The following is a 19,580-nucleotide window of genomic DNA, read 5'->3' on the forward strand; positions in this document are numbered from 1 at the left end:
GGAAAGGTCTTGCCTTCAAATGTGAATCTCTGTGATTCCCACGTATCAGTTGATTTAAAATCGGGGTTCCCGCAAAGGATGCTCCCGCTACTCTACCAGTGTGGGGGTGTATGAGCGCTGATGGTACATTTTTAGAAATGGACCACCACTTCCGCCCACCTGTAGCAGGTAGAGGAACAATTTCACAGGGACACTGCCGCGTGGGGTGTGGGTGCGGTTACTTCGTCAGATCTGGGTGTTCCCAGACGTGAAGGAAGGGTGACAATCGGCAACAGCGTTTCCGTACGGTCCTGTTACTTAAATTCTTAGGCTTTTAAAGACCAAAAAGCAACTTTTTCCTTTGCGACCGCGGCAGGACTCGAACCTGCAATCTTCTGATCCGAAGTCAGACGCCTTATCCATTAGGCCACGCGGCCGCTCGCTAGCTAGTTCTCTTTGGACAATCTAAAAAGTATTATTACCGCCCACCGGCTTGCCTGGGACCAACCCACCTGCTTCTTGAGCAGGGGAGATTGGACCTTGGCTCCCGGAGTTCCGCAGGGGAAAGTCCACCCGGAAGTCCTTTTTACCCCCCCTGCGGGCGGACCGGTCCACTTGTGGCTCTCCTATTGGTCGCGCTGGGAGTCTCCGCCTGCCTCTCCGGTAGCCGCGGGACCTGGCTGGGCACAGACGGGAAGTTGCCCCTGCCAGCGAGGCGGGTCGCTCGGGTGGAGGCCACACGCCACCCCGAGGCTGCACAGGCCGCGCGGAGGGAGCCGGGGCGTCGCCAGCCTGGGGTCGGGAGCCGCAGACCGGGAGGCACCCGGCGCACTGAGGTTTCCGGCGGGTTCGGCGCTGGGGGGCGGGCGGCCGGGTCGCTGAGCGGCGGCCCGGCCCCTCCCTCTCCAGTCTGGGAGCGCGGCCCTGGGCTGGGCGGAGGCTCGTCCCAGCGCGCACCGCGGTTCGGCCGCCGGGCTCAGGCTGGCGGCCGAGGGCCCCTGCGGCGCGCTGGGCTAGGGCTCGGGCTTAGGACTCCCGCGGGACAGCGGCCCCCCTGGCGGGCTCGAACCCGGGCGCCGGCCCCTAAGGGCGCTAGGCCCTCGGGCTGCGGCGGTCGGGGCAGCGGCAGCCACTGTTTGCCGAGCACTTGCCGAGGGTCGGCGACAGGTTCGCCCTGTGTGTCACCCAAACTGCAGTCCTGTATGACCGGTAGAACCCAGGCACCCCATTTTACAGAGCAGGGAATTGGGGCTTAAGGCGCTTGCCCAAGGTCACACGTCTCGGAAGAGCTGGAGCCGGGATTCAAACCCGCGTCGTCCCCACCAGAGTCTTGCGCTCTTAACCACTGCCGTCTCCTCTGATGAACTTGACGTGAACCTCGGTTTTCCGAGGGGTGTTGGTATTTCGCAAGGTTGCTTGATGATTAGCTGAGAACATACACCTAAAGGCGCCTGGCACCCTACTTTGGGACGCAGGCAGTGCTCGCGGAAGGAGGGCTGATGAGATCGCACGTGCTCTGCATGTAGTTGGTAACACTGTACATCATCTGTCTCCTTTAGGATTTGTGGGTGGAAGGCAGGCATGGTCAGAACCATTTCCCTGGCAGGACGTGCCCTCTCCACGTCTCTCAGCCCGTGAACGCTGCCAAGCTGGATCCCAAAGCTGGGTGTCCTGACGCCCACCGGGGGGCTCCCTGCACCCACCATGAGCCGCCTGCTCTGGAGGAAGGTGGCCGGCGCCACCGTCGGGCCAGGCCCGGTTCCAGCTCCGGGGCGTTGGGTCTCCAGCTCCGCCTCCGACCCCGTCCCCAGCGACGGGCCGCCGCCGCCGCCGCATGTGCCATCCTCGGAGGGCGGGCAGCTGCGGCACAACCCCTTGCACATCCAGATGCTCTCGAGAGGGCTCCACGAGCAGATCTTCGGGCCCGGCGGGGAGAGGCCCGACGAGGCCGCGGTGCACCGCAGCGTGGAGCACCTGCAGAAGCACGGGCTCTGGGGGCAGCCGACCGCGCCCTTGCCCGACGTGGAGCTGCGCCTGCCGCCCCTCCTCGGGGGCAGCCTGGACCAGCACTTCCGCCTCCTGGCGCAGAAGCAGAGCCTGCCCTACCTGGAGGCGGCCAACTCGCTCTTGCAGGCGCAGCTGCCCCCGCGGCCCCCGAGCTGGGCCTGGGCGGAGGGCTGGACCCGGTACGGCCCCGCGGGGGAGGCCGAACCCGTGGCCATCCCCGAGGAGCGGGCCCTGGTGTTCGACGTGGAGGTCTGCTTGGCAGAGGGAACTTGCCCCACGCTGGCGGTGGCCATATCCCCCTCGGCCTGGTGAGTAGGGAGGGGCGGGGGTCAGGGGACTTGAGCCCACGTGGGCGGGCCCCTACTCTGTGTCTGGCGAGTGGGTTTCCAGGGACTGTGGACTCAGTGGTGAACTGAAATCAGCTTGACCCCAGCTTTGATAGAGCTTACTTTATGATGGGGAAGGTGTGGGTGGTAAAGGACACCCTAGCAAGTGTCAGGTGGTGACGGGTTCAGCAGAGTCCCAGTAACATGTTATACTTGAGGCTGACTGGGAGACCAGTTGATATTACCTTGATTTGGTGCCTTTACCCTTCCCCTAAGAGCTTCCTGAAAAGTTAGTCCAAGACATTTGAACAGTGTTTCTATTTGGGGATGTCAGTGGTTATTTTGGGCAGGAGAAACTTCTCTTTGGTGGGTATGTCCCAGGCAGTATAAGACACTTAGTGTCCCCAGCTGCTCCTTTAAGTGCCAGACCAAATCCCGCTGGCGCCCCCCCCCCCCCATTTCAGTTTCCAAATACCCCTCCCCTCAGGTAACACCTTGCTGACCACCCCTAGTTGAGAAACACTTCTTCCATCCCCCAGCCTCCCAAGTAGGCCTGCAGGCATTTTGGTCCCCCAAATGTATGTCCAATCACTCTTTTCTTTTTGAGTAACTTTCTAAGTGCTACCCAAGTTTCTTTTTCAAACAATGATGGCAGTACTGTTTCTCCCCTTTTTTATTCTTCATTCCAGGATTAAAATACTATTTACAACCTTAATGCTTTCAGGCATGGCCAGCAAAAAAAAAGTTGGCAGTTTCTTTATTCCTATTGGAAGCTACATCTTTGTAAAGAAAGCTGCGAAATGTTAAATATGCAGTTGAAAATGGTGAAAACATGGCTAAATAGATAAGGTAGGCATTAATGGCTGAAAAAAGCAAAACTAGATGATTCTTTATTGATTAGTTTCAGTTAAGATGAGAATCTCAGCTTACTATGTAACTTGATGGTCAAATAGAGGGAATACTGTCCATCATTTGAGAAAGTAAAGTAGGTTGTGGTAGCTGAAAGGAAATTAGATAACCGGTGATGAGAACTGTTTTTCAACCTTTTGGTCATTCTTGGCCAATTTACCTCTAGTCCCCTTTTTCTTTTCTCTTCTTCCTCTCCTGACTTTTCACCTCTTTCTCTTCCTGTCCTTTCCATCATTCTCTCATTCTCATACCATTCTTGCCAGTGGTAGGCACCGCTCAGCTTGCCTGGCGGTGGAAGTCACTGCTGAGGACCGGGCTCATACAGGGCCTTCCTCCTGGAAGCCTGACTGTGGTGGGGGGTGGGAGGCTGGGGCCCTGACAGCAGCCCACTTAACTTGGGCACATCGCTGGAACCTGGCTGTGTAACGTCAGATACCTGAGCAGCCTTCAGTTTCCAGTGGAAGGGAGAAGCCTTGCACGGGCCAGAGGGCAGCTTCTGAAAGGCCGCAGGTGAGGGCTTTGGTCATCAAACCAGAGGGACATTGCACAGGCTGTCAGTGCCGAGCTGAGGTTCACAGGGAAAGTGTAGTGTTAATGGCGATGGTTCTGATTCATCTTCAGTATGCCAAAGGTGTTTGCATTTTGGCTTTCTTTTTTATCACAAAGGAATTTAGCAAGATGGTTCTCATGCACAGCTGCAGACCCAGATCTTGACACCAGTCTGGCTTTTTATTGCAACCAAAGTCCTTGTCATCACCGCAGCCTCTGATATTTGACATCCTTCAGCCTTTTCTTCCGTGTTGTTATTAAGGGCTTTGACATGTTGAATTGAGAGGGAAGGAGGTTGCAACTTGAGTTCCTGAGCGTTTTCTCATCATTTGGGATGTGGTTAGAGCTTTAAAATTACCACTTTTTGCTGGTAATCCCCTCCCCCAGAGAAACTAGTTTTATGTTTGTCGTTGATTATTGTGGCAGATAACCCCTCCTTCCCTCCATAAGGGACCCGGGGAGCTTGTTTGCAGTTGTGGTGGCCACACAGGTGGCCTCGTCACTCACTTTGGTGCTGAGTGGCCTTGAGCCTTTGGCGCGATCCGTGGTTCACAAGAGGCTTTTGCTCAGTGGCCGTTTCTCCATACTTAGTCTTGTGGATCTTGAGCAAACTCCAGCCTTTTCCTGAGTCAGTGTCAGGCCCCCAACAGGCAGCACTCACCCCCTGTCGCCCCCCCCCCCCCCGCCCCCCACCCCTAGCACATACTTCTAGAACCTGTGCATACATCTCCTCCTTTCTGGCACTTTCCCTGGTCTGTCACTGAGGGTGGTTGCTCAGAGGCCCAGCACCTTCTACAAGGTGTGTGACTTGCTCTTTGTCCTTCGGAATCTTTCTAGCCGTCAGATGATTCATCCTGTACATGTGTGCAGCATTTGTCTTTTTTTTTTTTGCCACTTTCAATTAAAAAGAAATTCCACTTTGGGTCCTGTTATAATTGTCTGTCCCCTTTATTAGCTCTTTGAACATGAGCTGTGAAATTCCACTTTGGGTCCTGTTATAATTGTCTGTCCCCTTTATTAGCTCTTTGAACATGAGCTGTTTCATGCTTATAGATGTGAGGGGTCGGTAACATTCATTAAGACACCTCAGAGTCAAGCACAGACTTGGTGAGCCCTGGACTTAATAGACATCTTGACGGCCAGGCTGCATGCCCGTCCGGGACACCAGAGACTGTGGAGCGTAGCTGCCTTCCTCTCTGGAGGTGGAGAATTAAAGAAGGCTTTGTAACTCCTCCTCACTCCCAGCACGGCCCCCGACAGCCCCCCACCCGACCTCCAGCTCTGTGAGGGTTAGGAGACCTTGTCTCCCTTGTGTCTCCAGCTGCTAGTGCAGGACCTGCATGTGGTGGAAGGTGCGCAGTGGGGCTTATGGAGCGGGGCATGCACATCTCTTGGCTGAGCCTGCCCACCTCTCGCCTCCTCAGGTATTCCTGGTGCAGCCGGCGGCTGGTGGAAGAGCGTTACTCTTGGACCAGCCAGCTGTCGCCGGCTGATCTCATTCCCCTGGAGGTCCCTGCCAGTGCCGGCGGCCCTGCTCAGCAAGAACAGCGGGAGCGGTTAGTGGTGGGACACAATGTGTCCTTCGACCGAGCCCACATCCGGGAGCAGTACTTGATCCAGGTGAGGATCCCGGGGCCGAGTGCAGGTCCTGGCTCGGGGTGGACTCAGAGCCCGGCTCTCAGTGGCCGGGGAAGGACTGCATGTCCTGGCTGGCGCCTCCATCACCTTTGTAGCGGCTCCAGGGCCCCCTGTTGACCAGCCCTGCCCGTGGTCCCTGTGCCCAGCTCTTGGGTCCCCAGGATCCCTGGCACAGGACCTGAGCTGTCACAGTGCTGATGGCCCTTGTCTGTGTGCGGCATTTTAGAGCTTGGCCTGGGCTTTGGAGGCCTCGGGCCCCACAGCCTGGGCACACATCCTGCCTCAGCCACTGGTGAGCAGCATGCGCTTCTTGACACCCCTGAGCCTGTTTCCTCTTTCGTAAAGAGAGGGAGATAGCAGAAGTTGCATCATAGAATTGCTGAGAGGGTTTGAACAGTGCACATGTCAGACACTCAGAACCATAGTGGTAGCACTTCTTGAATTTGTGGACAGTGCCCCAGGAGAGGTGGGGCAGGTGAGAGCAGCCTTGGCCTCCAACTGCAGATGCTGAGGCTCGGACAGCCTTGTTAACTTGCCCAGGGCCTCATAGCTGGTGAGTGGCAGGGTGGGGCAGCCAAGCCTGATACCTCAGAAGGCCTGGTTTAGGCCCCTCTGTTCCCAAGGTGCTCCTCAGCTCTGTTGCTGGGAAGGGCCATGTGTTGGGACTGAGCCTGGCCTGTGCCTTCCAGGGTGGCTAGGATCTAAAGGCAGGCCCCTCACAGGTGAAGGAACAAGCACGAGCAAGCTTGAAGACACTGCATCCTGAGTATCCGGCTGTGTGCTGGGAGGGGGCCTGTGGCGGGGTTGGTGGGCTGAAGCCCTGAGATGGGGCAGGCGGGCCCCTCTGCTACAGCCTTTCTTCCTCCTCAGGGTTCCCACATGCGCTTCCTGGACACCATGAGCATGCACATGGCCATCTCGGGGCTGAGCAGCTTCCAGCGCAGTCTGTGGATGGCTGCCAGGCAGGGCAAGCACAAGGCCCGGCCCCCTACTCAACGAGGCCAGAAATCCCAGAGCAAAGCCAATGGCCCGGCGGTGAGGGCACAGTGGGCATGGGGGACCCTGTCACCAGCCTGCCTGTCTGGCTCAAGGCCACGCTGATCTGCCATGTCCCTCACTCTGGCCCCCAGATCTCGTCCTGGGACTGGCTGGACATCAGCAGTGTCAATAACCTGGCGGACGTGCATGGCCTCTACGTGGGGGGGCCTCGCCTGGAGAAGGAGCCCCGCGAGCTGTTTATCAAGGGCAACATGAAGGACGTCCGTGAGAACTTCCAGGTATGGTGGGGGAGGGGGCTCCGGGGGCGTGGGCAGGGGCAGGCCCCTAGAGACGCTGGGAGTGTAGCTGCCACACCTGACCCTGGGCCCCAGCGGCAGTAGTGAGATGACTGCCGACCCTGAGCCTTCCTGTCGCCTGTGCCAGGACCTGATGCAGTACTGTGCCCAGGACGTGTGGGCCACCTATGAGGTTTTCCAGCAGCAGCTTCCACTCTTCCTGGAGAGGTGAGGGAGTGCCCCCCTGGGGGGTCCGTGGGTTCCTGGTGGCACCTGGGCCCATTGTAGCCAGGTGCTGCTGGGCCTTTCTCAGGCTGGGGCCCTCAGCCTTTCTGGCCTGAGAGCATGGAGCTGCTCTGTCCAGGGGTGGCCACCTGGGTCTTGGACTCTGGGATGCCTACAGAGTCATAGAGGGGAAGACCCAGGCTGTGTTGATTTCATGGTCTGCTCAGCGCCCTCTCTGAACCCAGATCCTGAGCCAAGGGCTTCACGTCCATCTTGGTTATGTGTCCTAGTGAGTCAGTCTGATGATGCGGTCAGAATTGGAAGCCTCAGCCAGACTCGGTTCTGATCTTAATTCTCTGGTCCAGCTCATGTGACCTTGGGCAAGGCACTTGGTTTCTCTGAGCCTCAGTGGTCTTATCTGTGAAGCACACACAGTCATACTTGACTACTCCAGTTGTAAGGCTCTTGTATGACACTTTGTGTGTATGGAGTTGTTAATGCAGTGTCTGGCAGCTGGTCATTACTCAGCAAGTGGCAGCCATCTCCATTTTTGTGATCTGTCATTCCCACATTATCCCTGAGGTTGGAATGATATTATCCCCATTTTATAGATGAAGGAACTTTGGCTCAGAGAGATGAAGTCGCTTATGCAGGGTCTCATGGCTGGGAAATAGGAGAGAACTGGGGTTTAAACCCCTGTCTGTCTGACATGGGTGGTTGGCTTGAGGATTGCCAGGCAGGCTCAGGGCTTGGGCCAGAGCCTTGCCTCCCGTGGTCATTTATGGAAGCCCTGGTGTTTGTCCTCAAGGTGTCCCCACCCGGTGACTCTGGCTGGCATGTTGGAGATGGGTGTCTCCTACCTGCCCGTCAACCAGAACTGGGAGCGTTACCTGGCGGAGGCGCAGAGCACCTACGAGGAGCTCCAGCGGGAGATGAAGAAGTCACTGATGGACCTGGCCAACGACGCCTGCCAGTTGCTCTCGGGAGAGAGGTAGCCAGGCCCTTGGGTGGGCAGGGTCCCCCTGCAGTGGCCGGGCAGCAGGAGGCCTGGCCTCTGGCTTGGCCTTAGCCCTGCCCTGGTGAACTGGCTGTGCAGGTACAAAGAGGACCCCTGGCTCTGGGACCTGGAGTGGGACGTGCAGGAGTTCAAGCAGAAGAAAGCAAAGAAGGGGAAGAGGAGGGAGCCGGCGGCAGCCAGCAAGTTGCCTGTCGAGGGGGCTGATGCCCCTGGGGACCCCAGGGATCAGGAAGGTGGGGAACATGGGCGGGAGGCGGGGAAGGGAGGGGCCCTGGGAAGGGCCTGGGACCCGGGGGTCCCTTGGCAGTGGTGGCTCCAGCCTTCCAGAGAAGAACCCGTGCTCCCTACAGTGGAAGCGCAGAGTTAGAACCACTGGACTGGACCACTGGGCAGGTCCTGGGAGGGTCTTTCTGAGACACCCTTCCCTGGTCCTGATTGTCCTCCCCACCCTGTGCAGACCCCGGCCCCCCCAGTGAGGAGGAGGAGTTCCAGCGAGATGTCACAGCCCGCACCTGCTTGGAGCAGCTGAGGGGGACCACAGAGCTGCTGCCCAAGCGGCCCCAGCACCTTCCTGGACACCCAGGGTGAGCGCTGCCCCTTCACATGTCTAGAGGCCACCCTATCCCTCCCTCCACCCCGAGACACCCACATTCTGGGCCCCAGCACAGGGGGTAGCATGCATATGAGCTCCTGCTAACATGCTGCCATTTGTTCCTGCCATCTTCCTGTCCTGTTCTCACCCCCAGGTCACTGGTCTTGTTCAATGCAAGCACAGTAAGCACTTGCTGTGTTCTGGGCCTCACTGCAGCCTCTGAAAGGCAAAGAGGAGCATAACTCCTTTCTAGTAGCTTCTCCCTGGGAGGAGCCAGTTGTGTAGATCAGCCTGTACAGCTGGAGTTTATATCCGTCATGAGACAGAAGAGTCATCAGTGTTGAGGCAGAGCCTAAAACTCTGCCTGGGGAAATCAAGGAAGGCTTCCTTGAAGAGGTGACATTCATTCTCGCCCCACAGAGTGGCAGAGATGAGAAAATAGGGGTATCCAGACTGAACAGCAAGGGGCCAATTTTGTGTTTGCCTAAGAGGAGGCCTTCTTGAATCTGTGCCCTGGCACAGTGTCTCACTTGCCTCTGGCATTGGCTCTGGTGGACAGCCCGTGAGGGATGGAGCAGCAGAGGTCGGGCAGCCTGCATGCTGCTCTGGGCAGTTTCCCTGGTCACGTGGAGTTTGGTGAGGATCCTGCCCTGGGCTGTGTGTATGGGTCCTGGAACATGGGGCTGACAGAGGATCTGTCCTTGAGGGATATATGAATTATTTTAGGGGCCTCTGTGGGGGTCCTGGCTTAGTCCCAGAGGGAGGGGGGGTGATGGCAGGTTGAGGTCACCAGCAGGCCTTGGGATGGGTGGGCGTTGTCGGGTGGAGAGAGCCTTCCTCGTTACACGCCGTCCTCCCCTGACTGCTGTGACGCGCTCTCTGCTGGCGGCATAGGTGGTATCGGAAGCTGTGTCCCCGGCTCGATGACCCTGCGTGGACCCCTGGCCCCAGTCTCCTCAGCCTCCAGATGCGGGTCACACCTAAGCTCATGGCATTGACCTGGGATGGCTTCCCCCTGCACTACTCGGAGCAGCATGGCTGGGGCTACCTGGTGCCTGGGCGGCGGGACAACCTGGCTCAGGTGCCGGCCGGCAGCGCCCTCACGTCGGCTGGGGTGGCCTGCCCCCACACGTAAGGCTCTGGCTCGGGGAGGAAGGGGCTGGTGTCTTGGGACCCTTCCCCTTGTTGGAGAGACCAAGCCCACCTCGGGCTAGGGTGAGGAGCCTGAGTCGGAGCATCTGGCTTCTAGTTCTTTTCTGATGGCAGTCTTTCTGTCCAGGCCTCTGAGCCCTGTGGAGTTGAAGGTGTGGGGTTGGAGTGGGAAGGGCTGAGGTCCTGCTCGGGAGCCCGCAGCCCGGCCGCCCACACAGGAACATGTAGAGAGCAGGCTGGAGGGCTGTTGAACGTGATGGGTCTGTGGACTTCGTGTGCCTCCTTTGAGTATCATTTACTGAGCACTGGTTATATTCTCTGTTAATAAATGCTTCACAGCGCTTCCCTCGTTTGTTCCCGAGGCAGCACATGAGACAGGGTGGTTATCTTCATTTTAGAGCTGGCTGAAGAAAAGGCCCTGGGAAGTCAGTCTCTTGTCTGAGATCCCAAACCCTTGAGCTTTTGACAGGCAGGTGCTGGGGAGAAGCCATAGCGCGCAAAGTGGCCCAGAATTGAGGGTCCTGGCTCAGCAGGGCAGTCTGACCCGCCTGTGGGGCCTGAGGACAGAAGGATGGGGGTCAGCCTGTGCCTGTTAGCCGAAGAGTGGGTGCGTGGGCAGAGTCGGCCTGGGACAGGCCTGGCCCTGACTCCCCACTGCCCTGCTCCCCGCACACTCTTCTCCTGAGTCAGCCCGGGCCCCGAAGCCTAGCCTGCCAGCAGCGTGCTGTCGTTTTCAGCTTGTCACTCGCTGTGAGCCAGGGAGAGTGCTGTCCATTCCTGCCTCAGAGGCGCTCCTGGGGACTGAACAGGGAACGGTGGAAGGCACCCGGCGAGCGGCCTGGCCCGGAGGGGCCCGCGGTAATCAGGCTGCGGCCGCCGTTCTCTGCGCAGAGCCATCGAGTCCCTGTACAGGAGGCACTGTCTTGAACAGGGGAAGCAGCAGCCGGAGCCGCCGCAGGCAGACCTGGCCGAGGAGTTCCTGCTGTCCGACAGCGGCACCCTGTGGCAGACGGTGAGGGCGGCTCTGGCCTCCAGGACGGGGCAGCCTCTGCGTGGGGGCCGGGCACCAGAGGCACTGTCTGCTCACTCAGCCCAGAGTGGGGCTGGCGGATGTGGGCCAGCCCAGCCCCCTGCTTTACTCGCTTGGTACCTGGGCCCCTCCAGGTGGAAGAACTGGGCTGCTTGGAGGTGGAGGCCGAGGCAAAGATGGAGAACTCGCGAGAGGCAGTTCCAGGTCAACTGCTACCTCCGGTGAGCTGGGCGCCTGCTCAGGGCTTCTCTGGGTGGTTGCTGGGTGGCCACGTCCTCTTGCACCCAAGTAGCTCTTTCCCCCTCAGTTACCAAGGTTTTGGGGGGCTGGGAGATGACTGCCATGCCCTTGGGCAGCCCCACCCTTGTTGGAGGCCAGAGAGGGAGCCTGAGACCTTGTGGCCATCCTGTCATTTCCCAGCTGCATGCTATTTCAGGCCCTTTTCCCACCCCTGCCCCATGGCCCTCGCTGAATGCAGATGCTGGAGCAGGGCCTGATCTAGGTGTGTGGCCCCCACAGACTGCTGCTGGTGGCCCCAAAGCCAGCCAGCCAGCTTATCACCATGGCAATGGACCCTACAATGATGTGGATATCCCCGGCTGCTGGTTCTTCAAGCTGCCTCACAAGGTGTGTGTTCTGGTTCACACCCTGTTCCCTGGTGTCCTTGCTGCATCGGGGCGCATAGTAGGCCTGCTGAGTGACTCAAACCAGGAGATGGCCTTTCTCTGGGAATGCCAGGAGTAGAGGGGCAGAGCATGATCTCGGACACAAGTTGCAATCTCTCTGAGCCTTTGTTTTTCTTCTAAAAATTGGGTGGCAAGGGGCCTGGTGGCAGAATTAAATGACATAGGGCAAGAAAAAAAGAGAAAAATGACATGGGGCATCTCTTTGTGATCCCACGGGCTGTAGCCCGCCAGGCTCCTCTGTCCATGGGATTCTTCAGGCAAGAACACTGGGGTGGGTTTCCATTTCCTCCTCTAGGGGCTCTTCCCCACAGGGATTGAACCTGGGTCTCCTGCATTGCAGGCAGATTCTTTACCATCTGAGCCACCAGGGAAGTCTTTGAGCCTTTGTTTTTGTTCTAAAAATTGAGTGGCGAGGGATCTGGTGGCAGAATTAAATGACATAGGGCGAGAAAAAAGAAAAATGACATGGGGCGTGTCGGGAACCTATTACCACACCTGGTGACTGGTGGCTGTTACTGGGAGGGGGGCTGGGTTTGTGTCTGTGTGTGTTAGTACCTGTGTGTGAACGTGTGTGTGTTCGCGCCTGTGTGTGTATCTATGTTGCAATCAGGGATTTGCCCCACACTGCTCTGCTTGTGGGGCAGTCTGGGCTGGGTGTCGGGCAGTGCCTAAGGCACTGGGGATCCGCCGCGCGCCTCCAGCCCCCACTTCCTTTGCTCTCCGCAGGATGGCAACAGCTGCAATGTGGGCAGCCCCTTCGCCAAAGACTTCTTGCCCAAGATGGAGGACGGCACCCTGCAGGCTGGCCCAGGAGGTGCCAGTGGGCCCCGGGCCTTGGAAATCAATAAGATGATCTCTTTTTGGAGGAATGCCCATAAGCGTATCAGGTGGGCCATGGGGGAGGGCAGAGACTTGCTGCTCTCCATGCCTCTGACCAGGTCACTGCTCTCCTGGGATCCCTTCCCCTCCCCGCCCCACAGCCCCCCGGCCCCGGGGCCCCTGACAGCCTGTACTGCAACGCAGGGCTCGCCTGGTCTGGAGGCCAGGCTCTCTGGTCCAGGTGCTGTGCCCCCACAGGCCAGGCTCTTTCCCTCTCCAGCTTCAGTTTCCTTGTTATGTAAGAAGTGTGGTACCGTAGGTCCCTGAAGGCCCCTCCCAGTGAGGCCCTTTCTGTGAAGGGCTCGTGGCCTGTAAGCTGTGTTGCGGGCTGGGTCCTAGGCCGGGAATGGCAGATGGATCGAAGTCTAGTTCCACAGCAGAGGTGGCCGCCAGCAGCACGCTCCTGTGAGAAGAGTGGTAAGGGCTGTGACGTCTGCCCTGAGCGTGGAGGCGGCAGTGGTGGCAGGGCTGAAGCGGGGTGCCTCACGGTCACCCCAGGATGCGGGCAGAAGCAGCCTGGTCATCTCGCTGAGGGCTTGTGCTCCTGGATGGGAGATGGCAGGGCCCAGCCCCTCAGGTCCGTGGAGAGGGTGGAGGCCAGGCATGGAGGGCACGCAGCAGAGGCTCCTGGATGGGAGATGGCAGGACCCAGCCCGTCAAGTCCATGGAGAGGGTGGAGGCCGGGCACGGAGGGCACGCAGCAGAGGCTCCTGGATGGGAGATGGCAGGGCCCAGCCCGTCAGGTCCGTGGAGAGGGTGGAGGCTGGGCACGGAGGGCACGCAGCAGAGGCTCCTGGATGGGAGATGGCAGGGCCCAGCCCGTCAGGTCCGTGGAGAGGGTGGAGGCCGGGCACGGAGGGCACGCAGCAGAGGCTCCTGGATGGGAGATGGCAGGGCCCAGCCCGTCAGGTCCATGGAGAGGGTGGAGGCCGGGCACGGAGGGCACGCAGCAGAGGCTCCTGGATGGGAGATGGCAGGGCCCAGCCCGTCAGGTCCGTGGAGAGGGTGGAGGCCAGGCATGGAGGGCACGCAGCAGAGGCTCCTGGATGGGAGATGGCAGGGCCCAGCCCGAGTCAGGTCCGTGGAGAGGGTGGAGGCCGGGCACGGAGGGCACGCAGCAGAGGCTCCTGGATGGGAGATGGCAGGGCCCAGCCCGAGTCAGGTCCGTGGAGAGGGTGGAGGCCGGGCACGGAGGGCACGCAGCAGAGGCTCCTGGATGGGAGATGGCAGGGCCCAGCCCGTCAGGTCCATGGAGAGGGTGGAGGCCGGGCACGGAGGGCACGCAGCAGAGGCTCCTGGATGGGAGATGGCAGGGCCCAGCCCGTCAAGTCCATGGAGAGGGTGGAGGCCGGGCACGGAGGGCACGCAGCAGAGGCTCCTGGATGGGAGATGGCAGGGCCCAGCCCGTCAGGTCTGTGGAGAGGGTGGAGGCTGGGCACGGAGGGCACGCAGCAGAGGCTCCTGGATGGGAGATGGTAGGGCCCAGCCCGAGTCAGGTCCGTGGAGAGGGTGGAGGCCGGGCACGGAGGGCACGCAGCAGAGGCTCCTGGATGGGAGATGGCAGGGCCCAGCCCGTCAGGTCCGTGGAGAGGGTGGAGGCCGGGCACGGAGGGCACGCAGCAGAGGCTCCTGGATGGGAGATGGCAGGGCCCAGCCCGAGTCAGGTCCATGGAGAGGGTGGAGGCCGGGCACGGAGGGCATGCAGCAGAGGCTCCTGGATGGGAGATGGCAGGGCCCGGCCCGAGTCAGGTCCATGGAGAGGGTGGAGGCCGGGCACGGAGGGCACGCAGCAGAGCAGGGTAGTTGAGAGCCACGTCGTGAGGGGGTGGCTCCTGCCCCCACGGCTGTGCTCAGCAGTGTGTCCCCGCAGCTCCCAGATGGTGGTGTGGCTGCCCCGGTCTGCGCTGCCCCGGGCCGTGACCAGGTATGTCCTGTCGGGGTTGCCGGAACAGGAAGGCGGAGTGAGGCGGGGCCTAAGACCAAAGCCAGCTGCGGAGATTCAGGTCCTTCCCCCCCACACCCCACAGGCATGCCAACTATGATGAGGAAGGCCGCTACGGGGCCATCCTGCCCCAGGTGGTGACGGCCGGCACCATCACTCGGCGGGCCGTGGAGCCCACGTGGCTCACTGCCAGCAACGCCCGGGTACGTGTTCTCTGTACATCTGTTCTTCCTGGGCTTCCTCTCCTGTGTTGAGAGGCTGGGGTTGCAGTGGGCCTGTACTAAGATCTGAGTCTGGTGGGACTCAAGTCTAAATCTGGCATCACAGCCCCTCCATTTGTTGGGCAGATAAGTTCTGGGCACCTGCTCCTGGCCAGGCATGCGTGGCACAGCTGTTGTAGAGTCTGCATAGGGCAGGGGATCTTTACCTGGAACTGGCAGAGCTGGCTGCATTCCCTAAAACCATGCCCTTGGGAAGGGCCACCACATCTCAGTCTAGTCAGGCCCCGGGGTGAGCAAGAGGAGTCTCACCGGGCACCTACGTGGGGTCTGACCTCCCTCTTCCCGCAGCCTGACCGCGTAGGCAGTGAGTTGAAGGCCATGGTGCAGGCCCCGCCTGGCTACGTCCTCGTGGGTGCTGACGTGGATTCCCAGGAGCTGTGGATCGCAGCTGTGCTGGGAGATGCCCACTTTGCTGGCATGCACGGTGAGCGGGAGCCAGGGCTGAGGTGGAGTGGAGGCAGCCTGACGCGTGGCCGGCGGAGCACTTCCAAAGCCACCTTTCTCACTGTCACCCTGCCCCCCAGGATGCACGGCCTTCGGCTGGATGACCCTGCAGGGCAGGAAGAGCAGGGGCACCGATCTGCACAGCAAGACGGCAGCCACCGTGGGCATCAGCCGTGAGCACGCCAAGATCATCAACTACGGCCGCATTTACGGGGCCGGGCAGCCCTTCGCCGAGCGCCTGCTCATGCAGTTCAACCACCGACTCACGCGGCAGGAGGCGGCTGAGAAGGCCCAGCAGATGTATGCGGTCACCAAGGGCCTCCGCCGGTGAGGGTCCCCCCTTCCCCACCCCTGGGCCTCAGGCTTGCTTTATTGTCTTTGCTGCGCCTGTGTTTTTGGCCTTCCCGTTGCCTGAGCCCTCACGTGACCTCTGACCTAGCTCTAGGTGGGCTGTCCTTTGGTTGTGATGTTTGCTCACTTCACAGTCCGTTTTCCTCATAAAGCTGTGTGCGTTATCACTGAGTGGTTGCAGGGTGCATGCTCTGCTCCTGCAGAATAAACAGTAATGTGGGGGTTGTGAACCCACATGCCCACAGGGCATGAGAGCAAGTGAGAGGGAGAGCAGTGTTGTCCAGGGAGGTGAGGGGGAGATGGGGCTGGGGGGTGATGCACTAGGGCAGCGTGTGCTGGCGGAGGCGAGGCAGTGACGACAGAGATGGCTGGGTCTTAGTCGTGGAGACCTTTGAAGGTGTCAGTGTGGACTGGGGTGGTGGGGAAAGCCTGTTGCACCTCTGAGCAGGTGAGTGACATGACGAGCCAGCAGGGGACTAGCCTGGTGTCGTCTGAAGCTGCAGTGAAGCTGGGAGTCTGGGGCAGCAGGGACCAAGAAGAGTGAGCCAGGCCTGGCTGTATGTCCTGTCTTCTGCCTTTCTAAATGCTCTCCCCACCCTCACCCCGAAATGCAGGGTGGTAGCCTTTGCTGCTTCCTGGACTAACATGACACCTGTTGGTCACTGAGCAGTGCAGGGTTGAAGGTTTAGGACAGTAATGGTCCCGTCCTTTATTGGGTTACCCTCAGGTAGCCCACAAAATCCTGGGATCCTGTCTAGGCTCTGCTTCCTCCTGCTGTGTGATCCCAGAGTCACTTGGCATCTCTGAGCCTTTGACCCCAGGGTGGTTGTGGAAATGGAGTGCTGTTGAACACACCTATCCCAGGGTTTGGCACAGAACAGCCATTCCCATGGGAGTGACGGTTGTGCTGCTGCCCCCCAGGTACCGGCTGTCAGATGAGGGCGAGTGGCTGGTGAAGGAGTTGGACCTCCCTGTGGACAGGACTGAGGACGGCTGGGTTTCCCTGAAGGATCTGCGCAAGATCCAGAGAGAAGCTTCGAAGAAGTGAGAACCTTCTTTGTGTTCATGTCAGTGGGAGGGTTTGGGCTGGCCTGTGGAGAGCTGGCGTGCTTTTGCTCTGATATAGTGAAGCACAAAGCTTGCCCTCTTTGTTGCCCAGATCGCGATGGAAGAAGTGGGAAGTGGTTGCTGAGCGAGCCTGGATGGGGGGCACAGAGTCAGAAATGTTCAACAAGCTGGAGAACATTGCCACATCTGACATACCTCGTACCCCGGTGCTGGGCTGCCGCATCAGCCGGGCCCTGGAACCCTGTGCTGTCCGCGGGGAGGTACCACTGCCCGTGGAATGGGGAACGGGGGCCTTAGGGGAGGCAGGGCTCCTGTGCCGCCTCCTACCCGGGAGGGAGCTGGTTGTGGTCTGACCCTTCTCAGCTGTGCCTGCCTTCCCTCCCAGTTCATGACCAGCCGTGTGAACTGGGTGGTGCAGAGCTCCGCGGTGGACTACCTGCACCTCATGCTTGTGGCCATGAAGTGGCTGTTCGAGGAGTTCGCCATTGACGGGCGCTTCTGCATCAGCATCCACGACGAGGTTCGCTACCTGGTGCGGGAGGAGGACCGACACCGCGCGGCGCTCGCCCTGCAGATCACCAACCTCCTGACCAGGTGGGCAGGGCCCGTGGCCCCTCTGGCCTGACCATCTGCCAGATACATGGGGCTTGGACCACACTGAGCGCAGTCTGAAATTTCATTCCCCTGGGAATAAGTGTTTCCACTTTTATCTCTGATTTTTAAAAACTGTTGAATTCTTAAAAAGACTAGCTCAATATTTAGAAAAGATTTTTGGAGATTGAGAGTGTCGTTATCACCAAACTAGATCGCTGGGGTGGTCAGGAGGTGGAAGAGCCCAGGGAGTAGTCTCAGAGAGGCGTTCTCAAACTGTGCTCCCCTCAGAATACACCTTTGTTTTGAAAATCAAATGACAGGCTTTTCTAAACTCACAGAAAATTGAGATAATTTTTCATTTGTAAACATTGATTCTTAAATGCCAAAAGTATGTTATTCTGATTACTAACAAAAAACATTGTTAAAAGGGAAGCTCAAGTATACATATTGAGTTGCATTTCCTTGTAGTAAAATCCCTAGTTTATATGGTTGGATTAACTGATGTTACAGTTCCATGTTGATCTGCCACTAAGAACCAGTTTGGGAACCATGGTCTGTCCTGATTAATGGGTATATAATGAATGTTTACAGTGATCAATACTGTTGCCCTCATCTTCTGACCAAAGTGGGGAAAAAGGTGTGTTTTGAGTCCACAGCTGTACCGAGTGGCTCAGCGGGAGGTGTGGGCTGCTGGGTGGAGGGCCGTGCTGGCCCTTCAGCTTTCTTTGCTAAGTGAACAGAGCTGGGTGGGCAGGCCCTGTCCTCGAGACGGGCCTTTGTTCAGAGCAGGGACACGGCTGTTGAAAGGAGGTCGGGTCTCTTTCAGGTGCATGTTCGCCCACAAGCTGGGTCTGAATGATCTGCCCCAGTCAGTCGCGTTTTTCAGTACCGTCGATATTGACCAGTGCCTCAGGAAGGAAGTGACCATGGACTGTAAAACCCCTTCTAACCCAACTGGGATGGAAAGGCGATATGGGATTCCCCAGGGTGAGTGCAACACCTTCATTCCTTATTACACGTGGGATGGGAGGTGGACTAGAAAGTGGTCTTGGACAACAGAGGCTTGGGGCACTAGAGGATAATAACCCCCATCTTGTGCTGTGTACTGGGCTGTTTTGGTTTATAACGGCCCAGAGTCCAAAGTGAGCATACTGTTCAGATCACAAAGGCAAGAAGTGTTTGATTCTGGTTTCTTTCCTCTTCAACCACACACACACAAAAGATTTAAAGGAGATTTATTATTTAAAAGTCACAGTGAGTTCTTGGGCAACAAGTAGATTAGAAAGCTTAAAGTCTATTTAAACTGTATCTAAGACAAACTTATTTTATACATAAAGAAAACAGACCCTCCCCAAATATGACCCTACCATTCTGGGCAATCTATTTTGACCTTAACATTAAGTTCCTTTTCTCACTTCTGACTGCTTCGTGAGGGGGCATCCTAACGAACTGCACTATTTTTCAGGTGAAGCACTGGATATTTACCAGATAATTGAACTCACCAAAGGCTCCCTGGAGAAATGAAGCCAGCCTGGACTATAGCCCTGCCTGGAGGCTCTGTATTTGCTCCCATGGAGCTTCATCGGGGCAGTGCAGGCTCCTAAAACTCAGGCTTTCAGCTCTGCTTTTTGCAAAAGGGGAGGCCAGCCATTTTTCAGTAGCAGGACCTGCCAAGAATGATTGCCTCTAAACTAAAGGTGCAGTTGAGTTCAGAACCAAGATGCCAACGTGGTACAGGCATTAGGACAAGGGGGCATTGTTGCTTGCTGGGTAAAAGGAAAGCAGAAGCCCCAAAGTTCACATTAACTCAGGCATTTCATTTCTTTTTTCCTTTTCTTCTTGGCTGGTTCTTTGTTCTGCCCCTCATGCTCTGATGCAGTGCCCTAGAAGGGGAGAGAAGTAACACTGTAATGTGAGAAGCCTGTTTAGAGGCAGTGGAAATAAAAACAGAATTCCTTTATCTTCTCATCAAAGCTTGTGTTGGTCATGCCTTCTCCCCCATCCCACTCACGGGAGGTAACTGTTGGAGATGGGGCGAGCTCTGCAGTAGAGCAAGGTGGTGCTGACTCCCCTTCCCTTAGACTTCTGTAATGACGCAGGGAACACGGTGACAGAGAAGGAGCATCAAGATGCTGCAGAACTCCCCTGAACTCAAATGCCAGGTAGGCAGAGGGAGTGGACAGGGCCAGGTGTCTTATGGCTTAGAGTGTGGTAAATGGAAGCATGTAGATTCAGAATTTTTGAGAAGCTAGAAATCCAGGGTGGTTGATGTAAACTTCCAGTTTATCTTGGATATACATAAGGTGATAGAAATTCTAGGCACCAGAGGTAAGGGAACACTGGGTTCTGCTTCAGAGATGCTGTAGGGCTCACAGCATGCTGTTGGGACAGGTCTGTTCCTCTCCCTTTAGTCTCAGCAGACGGGAAAAGAGGCTGAGAAATGCACTGAACGTCCTTCAGAGTAGTTGGCTCTACTTTGAATGAGGGCATGGCAGAAGAGGAAAACACTGGTTTCTGAGCCAGAATACTTAGGCTCATAATTTTCCAGTGGTTTAAAAGGTTATGGAGGGAAGACCCACAGTAAGACCTTGTTTTCAACATCCCCTTTCTGGAAATGTCCACCCTAAATGTACACA

The 19,580-nt window shown here is 57.9% G+C and overlaps 2 protein-coding genes and 1 non-coding gene across 9 annotated transcripts in view; 1 reads left to right on the forward strand and 2 right to left on the reverse strand.

Annotated features, from left to right (window-relative positions):
- Nucleotides 1-343: 343 nt before the first annotated feature.
- Nucleotides 344-416, reverse strand: TRNAR-UCG (transfer RNA arginine (anticodon UCG)). Its single transcript has one exon. It is a non-coding gene; the product is annotated as a tRNA-Arg (tRNA).
- Nucleotides 417-895: 479 nt separating this feature from the next.
- POLG (DNA polymerase gamma, catalytic subunit) lies at nucleotides 896-18,917 on the forward strand. 3 transcript variants are annotated; one of them, XM_070478359.1, is made up of 22 exons: nucleotides 896-2,294; nucleotides 5,195-5,390; nucleotides 6,279-6,443; nucleotides 6,539-6,685; nucleotides 6,831-6,910; nucleotides 7,716-7,898; nucleotides 7,977-8,158; nucleotides 8,383-8,509; nucleotides 9,412-9,648; nucleotides 10,561-10,681; nucleotides 10,834-10,920; nucleotides 11,219-11,326; nucleotides 12,112-12,272; nucleotides 14,135-14,188; nucleotides 14,292-14,409; nucleotides 14,776-14,911; nucleotides 15,012-15,258; nucleotides 16,204-16,326; nucleotides 16,421-16,610; nucleotides 16,736-16,944; nucleotides 17,771-17,931; nucleotides 18,410-18,917. In XM_070478359.1, exons 1-22 carry the CDS (start codon nucleotides 1,684-1,686, stop codon nucleotides 18,466-18,468), a joined length of 3,702 nt encoding a protein of 1,233 aa, XP_070334460.1. In that variant the 5' UTR covers nucleotides 896-1,683; the 3' UTR covers nucleotides 18,469-18,917. The 3 variants fall into 3 exon arrangements, with proteins under 3 accessions (XP_070334460.1, XP_070334461.1, XP_020765030.1); XM_070478360.1 differs by having other exon boundaries at nucleotides 902-2,294; nucleotides 16,442-16,610; XM_020909371.2 differs by having other exon boundaries at nucleotides 906-2,294; nucleotides 8,004-8,158; nucleotides 16,442-16,610.
- The window catches only part of FANCI (FA complementation group I), a 66,498-nt gene continuing 65,080 nt past the window's right edge, over nucleotides 18,163-19,580 (reverse strand). For all 5 annotated transcript variants that reach the window (XM_070478358.1, XM_020909365.2, XM_020909367.2 and 2 more), the window contains one exon: nucleotides 18,163-18,827. In XM_070478358.1, coding sequence (XP_070334459.1) covers nucleotides 18,747-18,827 — 81 coding nt within the window. In that variant the 3' untranslated portion in view covers nucleotides 18,163-18,746. The remainder of the gene's footprint in view (nucleotides 18,828-19,580) is intronic.

This window comes from Odocoileus virginianus, chromosome 16 (genome assembly GCF_023699985.2).
Source record: "Odocoileus virginianus isolate 20LAN1187 ecotype Illinois chromosome 16, Ovbor_1.2, whole genome shotgun sequence".
NCBI lineage: Eukaryota > Metazoa > Chordata > Mammalia > Artiodactyla > Cervidae > Odocoileus > Odocoileus virginianus.

Bases quoted from the DNA above. Each gene is read 5' to 3' on its own strand.
- POLG (XM_070478359.1), top strand. From the start codon at position 1,684: ATGAGCCGCCTGCTCTGGAGGAAGGTGGCCGGCGCCACCGTCGGGCCA. The intron at 15,259-16,203 runs GTGAGGGTCCCC...GCTGCCCCCCAG, and splicing joins GTCACCAAGGGCCTCCGCCG to GTACCGGCTGTCAGATGAGG. The intron at 17,932-18,409 runs GTGAGTGCAACA...ACTATTTTTCAG, and splicing joins GCGATATGGGATTCCCCAGG to GTGAAGCACTGGATATTTAC.